Raw genomic sequence first — 16,096 nt, 5'->3', positions numbered from 1 at the left:
TTTTGTTTACTCATTCATAATTAAATTTAATACAAAATTTAAATTATTTATTATAAAATTGAAAAAAAAAATTCAGTTAGTTTATCAAAAAATTTTAAATGACAATTAAAAGAAAAATCCATACATTTTGAAAAAAAGAATAAACAATTAAATACTTAGTTTTTTTTGCTTCTAAAATTTAAAATTTTTTTAGAAATAATTTAAATTAAAATACAATATAAACAGAATAAAATATACCAAATAGTTCTTAGAACAGAAGTTTGGAGGTAAAAATCAAATACCCCATCTGAAATTTGAACCCCCCCCCTCCATAGCTTCTCCGGCAGAAAGCGGATAGCCTAAGCATTAAACCACAAATCCACAAATTGTGAGTTTAAATGAATTGAAACCTTAATGTAACTTTTTTTAACCCCAAAGCAGATCCGACAGTTAACTTTTACCTTATCCAATGCTTTCAACCATACTTTTGCATTTAAGAGTAATTTCATTTTAATAGAAATTGAACAGATGTGTACTTCATGTGTTAGTGAAAAAGCAGCATTTAGTAACATCAGCTTAAAACAATATGGCGCAAGTAGGAAACCATCTTTGCACTAAAAAATTAAGCTTTTTCAAAATATAATCCTGTATATTCAAATCTTCTTCCTCTAAACTATTGCAAATATAAATTTTAAAACTTTACCAGGGTTTCCACTCAAATCTGGGAAAAAAATTTCCTGTACATATTTCAGGGTGCGTAAGCAAATCTCCCAACAAAAAATAAGCACCTTTAAAGTGCTTTTTAAGCACTCAGAAAATATTTTTAAGCACTAAACACATTAACAAAGTAATTTTCGAGGACTTTACATGATCATGATTAAATAACTAGTTTCTGACAAAAACTCTTTTCTTGATTATATTAGCCACCATAAAAAGATTGAGAGATTTTTCAGTTCATCAGAGGGTGGGAAATGAAGCCTGAAATCGAGAATATCTCAAGAAAATGCAGCAGAGTTGCACATGAGAGTGCCAGCAGCATCTCAACTAATCCAGCTCAGTAGACGCGCATGCAGACCCCCAAGTATTTCATCAAATATGTCACGATGATGGGTGCTATCATACACTACGGACAAACATCATGCCGAAATGAATTGTGGTTGAATGAATTGTGAAAACGTTGAATAGAACAATGTGATAATCATGCTTTGCATAATACGCAGCGGAAAATAACATGGTAAAGAAAAAAATCTTCGAAAAGGGAAAATTAAGCACTCTTTAAAATTACCTCATGAAAAAGTAGTTTTAATTGCTTTTTAAAAACGAACATCGTAAATAAGCACCTTTAAGCATTTTTTAAAAACGCTACGCACCATGCATTATTCACAATATATTAAAAGGAAACACAATTACTGTGCTCTTGTGTGAGCTATATTAGGCTAACTATGCTAGTTTTAATTGCTGCAAAGACTTAGAGAGAAAAAAAGGAGCAGCTGAACATAGTTAAATAATGTTATACTAAATGAAATAGATTAGTATAGTTGGAATAACAACCTATGCCATAGATTATGCATTGAGTGGTCACCAATTTTCAAAGACGAAATGAAACTAATTTCCTTGTATTTTTTAAAATTGTAAAGAAAAATCAAAATTCTCTGTTATTTCCGGTGATTTTAAAATTTTCTATATTTCCCCTGTGGAATGGCAACCCTTGATAATTAGCAAACTGTACATATTTTCTATTTGGAAACCATCTCTGGCATAGTTGATTTTAGACTGAAAAATTAAGCTTTTTTAAAACATCACTACATACCTACTTCCATTAAACTATTGTGAATATAAATTTCAAAGCTTTATTTATAAATTCAATAAAGAAAAGAGATGTACCATTCAAGATGAATTGGGAGTAAAGTCCTTTTTGCTTCTTTCTGATATAGGATATTTAAATAGTAGGTTGCTCTGTCGCTCACTTCATCATCACAATCCAGGAGGCCTCTCTGCAGAAGAACTAAAATATTTGGCAGAAGCTCTTCACAGTGAGCACCAAACTTAGCCAAAGAACTGACAGTAGCTGCATAATAAATGTATATACTTTCAAAACAATGATCAATCACATGAATGTAAATACATGACTGCCAACATTGAAGAAATAAAATAACAGAGATTTCACTTGCGACATTTATTAGGCTACGAGTAAAGTTTTGATACATCATGCAGAATTATGTATCAAAATTAATTATGTATTAAATATGTATCAGAATTATTAAAGTCAAAAAGAGAAATTCAAAATTGAAAATAATATAAGTACTTACATTTAGCAAAATAATATGTATATACTAGGGGGCTAAGCCCCCTGTTCGCTGCCGCTAACCAACCCCGATTATTGCTTTGCAATATTGCTTCGCAATAATTGTCTTTTCTTGGCAGAAAACAATTTTTCTAGTAAATTTAAAATTATTCACTTAACATATATGTACTAAAAGGAATTCTGTTTACTTACTCTTGTGCCTCTACTTCCCACGTCTAAATATTACTCTCAAATATTACTTTACCCAAATATTAGATCTCTTGGTGAACGGAAGTGATTTTTCGAAGTAATCATTTTTTAAAATAACATTTATATTCTTATAGCATTGTATTGTTCAAACAAATTTGATGAGTTCACAAACATAATTTAATACTCTCGCTTATAGTAGCAGTACTGGAAAATAAGTTTAAATTAGGGATACAAAAATATTCAAAGAAAAACAATACCTTTACGACTATTGTTAATTTTGTGCTGATGATAACCTAAACAATATGGAAATGAATGAGGGAAAACTGGATCCTACCACGTGATTTTCCAGCCAATAAAAATGCACCGACAACAATGGAAAACTGCGACACCATCATTAGAATTTTATATATAGTAAGAAATCTTAATCTAAAGAAGATTTTTTAAACCATTATTTATAAATTATTTTATAACCGTTGTTAAACAGCCAACCCAATTGCTTTAGTTTACGGCTACTAATGTTCAACTCTGTCGCCTTGTCAAATTGAACCCAATCCAGAAGACAAGGGAACTCCTGAATCAATCAAATACTAGGCGAAATTTGCCTTCGTGGGGGACTTTTTGAAGGAACTAACCCACATTTGCATTGCATGGAGAGGAAAACCACGAAAACGTCCACCTGACAGCAAGGAGTACTTGAACTGTTAACACTCAACTTAGCAATAACATGTGCTAGCAATAGCACTGTCTGTTGAGGAATAAGAGAAGTATTTTTGCCACCAGCGGATATTTTACTGGGTAAAATTTTTTTAAAAATTACTTTCTTCAAAAACTACAGAGACATTTTAGAATATATGGGTTAACAGGTTATAGTCGTAAAATACAGGAGTCTTCATTAAACACTTGGCAGGATGGTAACAGGACACTTGGCAGGTATGGTAATAATAAAATTCGAAAATATCGTTTTGCTTCACAAGAGATTAGGGGCATTGAGAACAAAAAATACAATTATTAAATATGGTTGTTCAAATATTTTTTTCATTTCAAAAAATTTTATAAAAGTAATTTTATGTTAAAGTTATAAATATTATTATTCTTCAAAACTTATAAATCAAACGAATTCTTGAATATTTCTTTTCTTCTTAAAATTACGTGCCATGTAAACAAATGTCTTCATTGCTCTATTTTGTTTCTCAATTTTGCCATATTTTATACTAAATTTCAATAAAACACCCACTTACACAAATGTTTTATCTATACCTAATATTTGTATTTTTTTAAGGATCAGCATGCACTTATGTATGTGCATATATAATGACAAAAACTACAACCAAATAATTGCATTTACATTAAAAACTTTGAAAAAGAAACAAAATGCATAAAACTCAGGAAAATGAAGAAAGAAAAAATTGCATTATAAACGAACTAACATTGTTAACATTTAAGTTTTTAATAGCAATGTCTTACACATGTTGTATAAGATAATGTGGTTATTAGGTATCAAACTATTTTTATTCCATGATGATTTACATTTATTAATTAGCACTAATTATTTTGATACTTTTTAATTCGTAAATAGACTAAAGACAAATCTTCCCCTCACTAGCAAACAAATGTTAACCACAGCGCCAAAGAAGAGAAGCTGTCTTTTTTTCCAGAAGTCAACGAGTGCAGCAGTTTGCCAAACCAATGAACTGAGACTGTGAGACTTCTAAACAGACCCCTGAGACTATATTACTTCAATAAATGAGCCAAACTTAGGAGATATGCTAATCAATCTTTTATTATTCCTAATTTAACTTATCATCTTCCAGTTTAATTTCTTTATGCTTCTTTCACAGGTTCAAATTAATTTTTACTCAATCATTCTTAACGATATGAATTTTTCTTCTTCATGACGTGTTTAACATAATTAAATTTAACTATGCCATTACGTTTAAGGAAAAATTTCTACAGTTATATCCCTCGGTAGCAGATACCCTCCAGTAGATGATTTTTCATCTAAGACTTCTTTATATTTTTAAAAAGTAAACAGAGATGACTCCTTTTTAAAAACATCACTTAATTTGAATAAAGAGCTGAATAGAGAAAGAACAACAATTAAAGATTGTTTTCCCCCTGTTACTTGATTTCTGGCTAAACTTAAAGATTTATTTCAGTTTTTTTTTTGCAGGATGCGTAGCCAAATTCTTTAACAAAAAATAAGCACATTTTAAGCACTTTTCAAGCACTCAAAAAATATTTTCAAGCACTTTAAAAAAATATAATCAGGCAGAGTTGGGAAGTTTTTGACAATTGATGGTTTTACCCAGTTTTATTTGCTTGCCAGTGACAAAGAGGACGGCGAGTCACCAACAATGAAATGAACAAGAGAAAAAAAGTTTTTCTATCGCCATTAGAGAAAAAAATTTGACAATGTCAATTTTAGTCATAAAAAAAGCTACTCACACTTTGATAATTTTTGTAATAATTTGGTAAGTAAAGTGTTAAGTACATGGAAAGTTAGATACAACAAATACTCCATGCAACAAAAAATTCGCTATTACGACAAATTTTCAAGTTACTAACAAAATTTTGTCATTAAAGATCTCAAAAACATTTATATAACAGTTTAAAAATTTTTATCTTACCACTGTAGAAATTTGTAAACCCAACAAACAATTTCGGCTCTACTTTTATCGATTAAAAGGAAACGGCCAAAACTAACTTTCGTTAAACATTATTCTTCTTTATCTTCGAACATCATCGGGTAAATGAATCTAAATGAAATGAATGAATGAAATGAATGAAATGAATGAAATGAATGAAATGAATGAAATGAATGAAATGAGTGAATGAATGAAATGAAATGAATCTAAATGAATGAAATGAAATGAATCTAATCTAAATGAAAAAATTTCATTTAGTCTACTAATCCATTAAAATTATTACCAAAACAAATTTTAGCAAACTTTCCCCTCCTATAAACCACAGTTGTAAAATAGATACAAAATAAATGAATTTGTTGGAAAAAAAAATCAAAAATGAGTGTGCAAAACAATTTTTAGATTTCTTTTTGCCTAGTAAGTATAATGTTTCATCCTAATAATAGTGCTTTGTAGGAAATCGTAGAATTAACCTGCATTTGCGTTACGTAAAGCAGAAAAACCACGAAAATCTCCCACGGTTAGCCTGACCGCAAGGGGACTCTAACCTATGATCCTTCTAACATTGAGGATATTTTAAGTCAGCCTTGTGATCGGTGAAGCCGGAATTCGTATCGACCAGCCATCTCTGGGATTCCAACCCTGTTCATCTCATAATTTTTTTTCGTTTGATGTTCCACAGCAAGTTTCTTTTTTCATTTTTGTGGGCAGCAGTTATTTTTTCATGATTTTAAGTAATTTCGTTCATTATCATAGGAAATCTAATAAGCAAAGGAATAATTGGAAATCGAATTATTCAGATTGAGTCCTAGAACGTGAAGATCCGATCATTAGATATAAAGTTATTCAGGGTGTTCCATTTTTTCCCCTATTTTCTGCGCTGTACTTTCTCGTTTGGATGATATAAAAAAGCATTAAACATTTAAATATTTCATGATTTTTTATCATTTCCTTAATTAAATATTCACTGTCAAGAAGAACATAGAGTTCAAAGGTTAAAAAAATAAATTCGTTAAAAGTACTTTAGAATAACAAATTATCTCATGTAAAAGACGAATCAACATTTCTTAATAACTTGTTAAGCAAGCCAATTTTTTATTCCAAAACATTTTAAACATTTATGTGAATTATGCTAACCAGTAACGTATGTGAAAAGTATTGAAGTAGTAACTATATTTTAAAAATAAGTAAGTAATTATAGTTAACTACAATTGTAATAAAGTAGTTGTAATTAACTACAAAGAAAATGTAATTTTATCGACCACCCTTTTATTCAGAAGCCGGCCCATATTACTGAATGGAACAATCTTGTTTGCTTCGATAAATTGTCACAGTTATTGTCAATATTGCTTAGTTTTTTTTTGTTGCTAGTTTTTTTTTACTTCCATCTATGGCCTTTCAAAATTTAGGAGGAATTAATTCTTTGCTCAATTTACACTAATAATAATGTGATCTGATTGATAATCATCTAGAATTTCTAGAACTACAGATCTATTAACTTTTTAAAAACTATTCTGTTGGCATTTTTTTCGGTCATTTTGTCAGTCTTTTTTTCAGTCACTGAAAATAGATAATTTATTTTTACCCTTTCAATGTAAACTTTACCATTTCCAAATCAAATCTTTAGTTTGAAATCTTTTTCTTATGGGAGTTTCCTTCGTTTGATTTTTTTATTAAATATTTGAACTGAAACTGTTTTTTTTATCATGCGTTTTATTATTTACCTGCAAATATATTATTCACATTATATATTTTGATTAATTTATCTTTCTTTCTTAATAAATGTGACATCTCGTCAGATACTAAACATTTAAAATGAATTGATTCATTTGGAGGTAAAAAATATATTTTATTAATTCAATACTATTTGTATTTATACTTTGCATGTAATATTTGCATTGGGAAGCAAATTGATTTATTAAATAAAATAGAATTGAATATACATGCATGGTTCCATTTCTATTCCCAAAATTTTGTACTTATTTTCGATTTTAAAAGAACGTAAATTTTCATCATTGTCTGTCAAAAAATTAAAAAAATTTTATTACATTAAATAAATAATCTCAGGAATCTAAAGCATTAACCTATTATCCGATTGAAAACTTCAAAAATTACTCAAACAAGAAATAACAGTATGCATGTTTCAAGCGCTCATAAACAGGCGCCCATTTCCAAAACGTGAATCAGAAGAAACAAATATGATTTGAAATATAAAACTAAGAGCTCCTATTTAAGAATGAAATAAATAACGGGAAGATAAAAAACTAGAAAAAAAACCACAGTAGCCGAAAGAGAACAAAAAAGATAACATGATCATTTTTCCATCTCTGTTTATCATAAGCGTTTTTCCAACTCATATTAATTCTAATCACCCTAATTGTCAGAATATTTCTGCATTTCATACTTCCGATTTGCACACACTTAACTTTTACAATCTTCTAACTTCATTTAATCTAAGAAATTAACATCCATCACTAGTTTGATGTTAGCAATGGATTTAATCACTTCTATCGTTGATATCTCTTTGTTAAGCAAACTAGACCTCTTCATCAAATCCTTACAGAGATTCTTCCAAAAGAATTTTACTGTTTTCTTCCCGCTCGTTAGAAAATTGCTAATATCTTCTTCTGTTTTGGTTTTAAAGTAATTTTAAGGCCAGCTAACAAAAACCAAATTTAGATCTCTTAAAGATTCTATTAGCTTTAATGATCACTGGGGCATATACTACATTCATTGTCAGCGTGACATTGGCTACATCGGAATTAGACGCCCTTTAAAATTTAGACTTAAGGAATAAAATAGTCCGTTATCAAAACAATCATCAATTGCTGCAAACTGTGGAAATTACGGGCATAAATTCAATTTCGATGTCAAAATTATTTCCAGTACTGTCACATCAGCTCATTTTGATGCCTTGAAATCTTGTCTTATTCAAATGAATGCTTGAGCCGCGATGGCTCAAAGGATAGAGCGTTCGCTTTCCAATGGACGTGAGCCGGGTTCAAATTCCAGCGATGACTGGTCGATACGAATTCCTCATCCGGCTTGCACCGATCACCGTGCTGACGTGAAATACCCTCAGTGGTAGACGGATCATAGGTTCCCCTTGCCGTCAGGCTAACCATGGGAGGTTTTCCTCTAAGTGTTAAGCAAATGCGGGTTAGTTTCATCAAAAAGTCCTCCACGAAGGCCCATTACTTGATTCAGGAGATCCCTTGTCTTTTGGTTCAAATTCACAAAAGCGTTGAATATTAGTAGTCGTAAACCCCAAACGATGGTTATAAAATGAATTCCCTTGTTCAGATCCTCACCACCTCTCCATACTGAGTGGAAATGCATTTTACCTTGATTTGCCCTTCTCGACCCTTCTTCCTGTTCTGTGGATTATCTCTCTCGGCTAGAGTGGGTTTTTTTCTAGCTTTGTTTCTCAACTTTATTTTTTCCATTTTTCGTGGACAACTTTTGTTTTATTTTAAATCACTTTTGTTTCTTTTCATTCACGTTTTGCATGTTTTGAAAACGGCTCCTGTTTTGAGCGCTTAAAGCATGTCGACTGTTATATCCTGCTTATATGTTTTTTGAAGCGAGCGAAATTTTTAATTTTGTAGAATCTTTGTTATAATTCAAAACTGGAACGTTTACATAACTTTTAACTAAATAATAATGCATAAGAATATTTGATAAATAAATAGCCGAAACTACATCCTCACTCAATTTATTCTGTAATAAATGAGCATCTCTAAATTATGTAGGGGTGAACAACCTTTTTGAGTAAAGGGCCACATGGACAGCAGATTAACCAACGAAGGCCGCAAGCCAAAGTACTTAGACAAACATTTTTAGTAATTGTAAGTAGTGATTGCTATATAAACATCATTGTTCAAGGCACTAAATTGTCATCAGATAACCTTGTAATAGTAACCTTGTAAAGGTTGGCATAAAATCAAATATTTTTAAACGTTTAAAATAAAAAACTGATAACTTAGAAGATAAAATACAATCAGAATCAATATATCAGAAAATTTTTTTTAGTCAAATTGAAATAATTAAAAGCAATGGGAAAATTCATGTTTTTTTATCACTTTACACAATACAAAAGTCCATTTTTTCATAGAATTAAATTTAAGAAAATAAATAATCTAGTTATTAAAATAAATGCAAGTTAAATACTTTGATTCAAAGAAAATTTTTATAGGGTTAAAAATGATTAAAATTAAAATAAAACCCCTTTTTAGCTCAAATGAGATCCGGCATTTATTAAGGAATATATTTAAATTTTAAAATAATTGGCATAAATATAGCACGTCAAAAAGTGATGTATTTAAATGCGAGATTCAAAATTAAAGTTTCTCAATAACGTAAAAATAATATTGGGACTTTCGAAGCCTTGTAGAAATGTGTAGCAATAATTGCCAAAGTAACGATTCGTAAATAATTTGATTTGCTATAAAATCGTCACATAATAATATCTCGTGCTAAAAATATCCAAAGTTTAAAAATCACGCGAAATGAGTCGCGATAACTGCAGAAAAAAGGATCAAAAGTCAATCAGATTTGAGATGAAGTTTGCGCAAATAAAGCATTTCATTATAAAGCATAATTAGCTTTAATAAAGTATTTTCATTACTTTCAAGACGTTAGTACATAGTTCGATTTCATAAAAAAATTTCGGTTTCCGTAACTGCGTGAAAATGGGTAGCAATAACTACAGAAAAGTCATTGGCTTTACGGCGAAATCGGCACATACGAAGAGCGTCAAAAATATCGGAATTTTTGAAACTACTCGTAAATCCGTAGCATTAACCATCGGGGAAAAAAAACGATCGAAAAGCTACACTGGTTGAGATTGGGTACACCAAAAACTTTATTGCGCAATGAAAATACAATTTAAAAAAAAAAAAACGATATATATTTTTTTTCATTTTGTTCAGGCTGCTGCTGCGGGTCGCACATAGAGTGTTGGCAGGCCGCATGTTTTGCCCCCTACTTCAGACAATTAAAATTAAATTTCTTTAAACGAGTTTAATATACATTTTCTCAATATATCCTTCATTGATGTTTTTTTCAAAGGTGCCCAGCATACATTTGCCCGGTATTCCCTACAAAGCTCGTAAAGTAACTACATGGACCCATTTGGGCAATATTTTCAAAATTAAAAAGACGGAAATGTTTATAATTTAAAAGTTCATCAAATAATATAAAATTAAGAAGCGTTTCTAAGCAGCAATAAAAAAATTCATTAACAAAAAAATAATTGTGAAAATTGTTATAAAATGTAGTATTATTTTCATTGAAATATGCTTACATTACATTCATTAAGACAAAAAAAAATTTCGTGTAAGGAATTTTTTATTTTATCTAAGAAATAAAATGTGGGGTATGGGCAATATTTACCAAATCAATGAACAAACCATTTAGTTGAATGCTTGTTTTTTTATGAATTTTTTTTATTTTATTTACTGACTTGCAACTTTAATCCTTCATTAAAACATAATGATACATTTTAAAAGGAATAATATAAATTTTCAAAACATTTCATTCGTCAATAACAGTTTTAAGTTTTAAAAAGAACTTTAATAGTTTAAAAATTTCTCAACAGAAAGTATTTACTCCAATTGAATTACTGTTTATTTTAGGAAGTCTTAAGAATCCTTGACAATAGCAGAAAAATAAAATTAGTGAAAAATATACGTCACACTGTTAATAAAAAATATTTATTGAAATGGTGCGTTTGCGCAACTTTGGCCGACAATGGGTTGAAATCAATTGAATCTAAATGTAGATCACACGAAATTTAAAACAAAAGTAAAAACAAAATTAAGACGATTAAAATTGATAATAAAAATTGAAAAGCGAATTAAGGCAAATAAGAAGGATTGCGCTTGACTTAGGAATGAACTGGTCCTTAGGACTTAAAACTTTTTAACCAAAAATAGGTCCCTATCGAAAATATTAAATATCTACTTATATATAAGATATACCCGAAAAGTAAATATTTAAGTATAAAAATAAAAAATACCATTTTTTTTGAATTACTAATAATTTCATAAACTATTAAAACCAAAATATTCCGATTAGCTGTCATTTCCATCAAGGGATTCATGTTAATCCGATTCATATTAATCAAGGGATTCATTTTGATCAGATTCATATTAATCAGTGGGATTTAATATGAAACAAAATTTTTTTCTTAATACTATACAGACATTCATAACTGTGTATTTTAAAATAACATCATTATCACCGACACCTCTATAATGTGATCAGTGCACAAAAAAATTAACTCCTTTAATAACTATTGATTTAATGATCGGTTATTCGCCTTCAAAGACACAATCTTACTGTTTCGAAAGTCTACCATTAAATAGGCTGATTATATAGAGAACCCAAAATTTTAAGTTACAAAATCAGATGCGAAAACGTACTTTCTTACCTAAAGTAGTATTCTTACGTAGAGCAGAGGCAGTTTTTAAAAAGAAATTTAGATTTCTGACTGCCAAAATATGGGGGAAGCCGTACTCTATTCCCAATAATTTCGTAGGGAAACAATCAAAATTTAAGACTCATTATTATAAATTCACTTCTTTGCATAATTCGCTAAATCTCGATAATTTTTTAAGCATATTGCACATAAATATAAAACTCATTTATCCGAAAATAATTACATGTAAAGAATAATTTTAATTATTTTTTTATTATATTACTTAATAGCAGCTTAAAAATTTTTGAATTGTAAGGAATCTGGAATTTTACATAATTTTGAAGTATTTAATTTCAAATGACAAAATGCAAAATTTAAATGAAATCGGTTGGAAAGTTAAAGAGAAATAAAATCCAACTATACATTTTTAAACGGATTTCTCAAAAGTTATTTTCATAGATTTTATTCAAATATTTTTGCTATTTGAAATAATCTAAAAATGTCAAATGATTTGTATACCTTACAACTCAAAATTATTATTTTTAAATATATTTATAATAAAAATAACCGATGAAACATATACGAATAGTCATTAATGCGAGAATTAAAACGAATAGTTAATAATATTATAGCGAATAGTTATTAATACAATGCATACATCAAAATTTTCAAATTTCATGTATATCTCTATGAAAATTTAGTTCAGTGGCCTCCCCACCCCAATGAAAAAATCCTCTGCCAGCCTTAATGGATCATCTTCATTTTTCAGATGGATCATTTTTCAATGTGAATAGAAAATATTACAAAATCTTGTAGAGAGTCGTGGTGGTTGAGAGGATAGAGCGCTCGTCTTCCAATGAGGTGAACCGAATCCCAGCGATGGCTCCCGCACCCCGCTCGCACCGACCACAGTGATGAAGTAAAATATCCTCAGCGGTAGATGGATCATGGGTTAGAATTCTAACCCACAATTCTCTTAGAATCGTGTGGGGTTCTCGTGGTTTTCCTCTCCATGTAACTCTAATGCGGGTTAGTTCCATTAAAATGTCCTCCACGAAGGCAAATTTCTCCCAATACTCGATCCAGGAGATCCTTGCTTACTGGATTGGGTTAAATATTACTAGACTACCTAGTTTAATATTAGTAGTCTTAAGCCCATAATTGAGTCTTCTGTTCAAAGATGGTTATAAAATATAAAATATCAAAAAAAAAAAATCCTGTAGAATATGTATGACAAAATTGCTGTACAGAAGTTTGCTTACGGGTTTTTTTAAAGCTTTTCTTTGATTTATATCAAATAATTTGTTTGTATGCCTGTACTTCATACAAGTTATTTTGCTATTAAACGAAGTCGGTAAAATACTTTTTTTAAACGAGTGTGATGTACTAATAACCCATTTTGCACTGGATTTCGTACATTGATTGGTAAATGAAGTATTTTCTATCACATGTCAATTTTGCATTCATAATTTTATTATAAGCAATTGGAACTGATTTATAATAAACGTATGGTTTAAATTCTTTTTAAACAATATCAGTAACAACCATGTAAGCATTAAAAATAATTCAACCGGAAAATATTCTTTCAAAAATCATGTTTCAAATTTATTTTCGTAATTTTTGAAGTTTTAAAAAACAATTTCAATTATATAATCCTTGTCAATAAACCAGCAAATTTAGAATATAAATTACAGTTTTAACAATATTCAAACTTTAAAAAAGGAAAATATAAAAATCATACTTTGTTTTAATTCTTGGAGATGTAGTAGTACCTTTTTTTTATGCCGCACTTTAAATAGTTTAAACTACCTATGATATAAACACACACAAAAAATTGCTATTGTGATTTTATATTTATTTTTAAAAAAAATTTGAATGAATTTTTCTTTGCAAAATGCATTTTGCTTACGCAAAGCTAAATGCATTTTGCAAAATGCATTTAGCTAATAATAGCATAAAATTTAGAAATACGGCTTTCGAGTTCAGTTTATTATCCTGAATTAACTTAATATTATACTTAAGAAAAGTTTTTATAAATGAATATGTATTTATTTTTTGCTGTTTTTCAGAGAGAAGGTTTAAAAATAAAAAAAAGGTAAGCAAAAATAAATAAATAAAGGATTAAGAGTTATTCGCATCTCTAGTAAAAAAACTTAAAATTCTGTTGTTGTTGTTGTTTCTAATGTCACTTGCTAATACCAGCAAGCCTGCTTGGTGAAACTAAGCGAATTTAAGGAAAAAGTGCGTCTCTTGTGCTTCAGTGGCGCCATCTATAGCCAACGATACGAAGTCAGTCACACACACGTCATAGCCCATTTACAGGGCGGCCCATTTATATATCCATTTATTCATCCACAGATCGTAATTTTGACCTGAACCAGAGAACGATCAATCTCCAATTCATTTTTTGTATTTTGTAACCTTCGTTGAACAGCAGATCCAGTTTTTGGATTTACGACTACTAATGTTCAACTCCGTAGCATTGTAATTTTGAACCACTCCAGAAAAAAGGAAACTCCCGGATCAGTACCTCCAGAGGTATGATTTGTTTTTTGAACATAAAAGACTTTGTAACCCGTTAGATATAACGAGCACCAGTCACCATTTACTACATGGGAAGTCTTCGGTAGGCGGTGATTTAACCAACGACCTCTTGGACATGGCCCAACGCCTTATTTAACCAGACTAACCTGGCCCTACTTAAAATTATCTTAAATATTTCCATTTCCTATTTCGGATCAAAATTTCTGGTCTAGGAATACCAAAAAAGATTTTACGCATGTATAGATATTTCTTATATATAAACCAGTATACTTTTAATGAAAAATGACATAACAAAATAGTAATTTTTGAATAAAAATAGTAATTTTTGAATAAAAATTCTCAAACTAAATGTCCTTCTCTGTTTGCATTATATCAAAAAGTTTACCCATTTTTGTCAAAAATAAGATAAGAATAAAACAACTTTGTGAACAACATCACTTAACCATATGACAAATTTTGGTTCAGCTAAATCCTCTTATCCAGAAAGTGGATTTTGACGTCATAATCAATCCCGCCTCTTTTTGAGTCACGTGAAGACGCTTTAAGCTAATTTTGAGTTATAATTTTAATAAATTCAGATTAATTTTGAAGAATGATCAGTTGATTTTTGAAAGTTTTCAGTTATAGACTAGTTAAAATAATCAACATTACTCGATTACCCTACGTATGCAGGTTGCTCGTTCTTAATATTAATTTTACCTCTTTGAGTATTCCGCTATATCTCAAGAACTTTCAACGAAAATTAAAAATTTTCCGTCCAAAATTATAAATTTTTTTGTCTATAGATAAACCCAAGCCAAAATTTTAATAATTATTTATTCTAAACTTTATAGTTATTTTATTCTATAAAAATTAATTAAAAATTAGAATAAAAAATTATTTTATTTAATAAAAGCCGAAAAAAATTGAATTGTAAGGTTTAAATTTTAGCATCGTTTTAATTAATCTAATTTAAAATGGCGAAACACAAAATGTGGTAAAATCAGACAAATAGTTTCTTAAAAATTGAATTTTGAAAAAGTCGTTTTTTTTTTTTCAAATGTGTAAGTCTTACGTTTAAAAATTAATTTCTCAGTAACTATTCTGACGATATCTTTCAAATTTCGTATTTCACCATTAAAAATTGCAAATTGATGCAAAACTTGTATACGAATTCAATTTTCTTTACTAATACTAAATAAAATAATAAAAGATAAAAAGTATTTACTAAGAGTTTTATTTTGCTTGAAATTATTTTGGATAAACGAAGCTCATGTGAAGCTTTGTGTGAAAAATCTTTCAATTCGCTTAAAAAGTTCAAGCTATGATGAAATACGTAAAAAGTAAAATTAATTTTAAGGGGTCCATATTCAGGACCACTCTCCTGTTCTAACCACTGAAACCTTATTTCTCAGATTGCGGCTACCTCCTATTCGAATCCGCCAAGAAAATGATATGTTTATTCAGAGAAAGTACGCTTTTGTGTCTGATTTCGTGACTTAAAATATCGTTTGCACAAATTAATAAACACACATAACCCCTTCGAAGCATTCAGAATGAGCCTTAGAACGTGAAGATCCAATCATTAGATTAAAAATTATTTATGGTAATCCATTAATATACACTCATGTCCATAAATTAAGGATAATGAAGTTCAGGCACAGAAAGAAGCAGAAGCCAAACAAATTTGACTTATTTGTAAAGTCTATGTATTAAACAAAAGGTAAAGAGCAAAAAAGATGTTATATGTTTGATATAATTAATAAAAATTGCGATTTTTACTCCCTGGTGCAAATTCAAAAAAAGAACCTATTTACAAAAAACAGTATAACATGGTTAATATGATGGTTAATACGAGTTGTATCCCGGACGATGCAATACAGGCCGTACAACGCCTAGGCATGCTGAGTATCAAATTATCAATCTAATCTTGGGGAATATTACACCAATCATCTAGCAATGCCCTCCGAAAGTCTGGTAGACAGGTGGGAGGGGGTTGACGGTCTGCAATTCGTCGGCCAAGCATATCCCACACAT

General features: G+C 29.6%; 1 protein-coding gene across 7 annotated transcripts in view; it reads right to left on the bottom strand.

Moving 5' to 3' along the window:
* LOC147816916 (coatomer subunit gamma-2-like) overlaps positions 1 to 16,096 on the bottom strand; it is a 104,825-nt gene that overhangs the window by 45,064 nt on the left and 43,665 nt on the right. For 6 of the 7 annotated variants that reach the window (XM_087152597.1, XM_087152594.1, XM_087152592.1 and 3 more), the window contains exons 2-3: positions 5,101 to 5,229; positions 1,864 to 2,047 (exon numbers count right to left, since the gene is read on the bottom strand). In XM_087152597.1, the coding sequence (XP_087008723.1) occupies positions 1,864 to 1,866 (3 nt within the window). In that variant the 5' untranslated portion in view covers positions 1,867 to 2,047; positions 5,101 to 5,229. The remainder of the gene's footprint in view (positions 1 to 1,863; positions 2,048 to 5,100; positions 5,230 to 16,096) is intronic. The other variant, XM_087152595.1, reaches the window with a different exon arrangement.

This window comes from Parasteatoda tepidariorum, chromosome 1 (genome assembly GCF_982258835.1).
Source record: "Parasteatoda tepidariorum strain Cologne lab strain chromosome 1, Ptep-v5.0, whole genome shotgun sequence".
NCBI lineage: Eukaryota > Metazoa > Arthropoda > Arachnida > Araneae > Theridiidae > Parasteatoda > Parasteatoda tepidariorum.
Note: the sequence above shows the minus strand (reverse complement) of the source record. Positions and strands in the feature narration are given on the sequence as shown.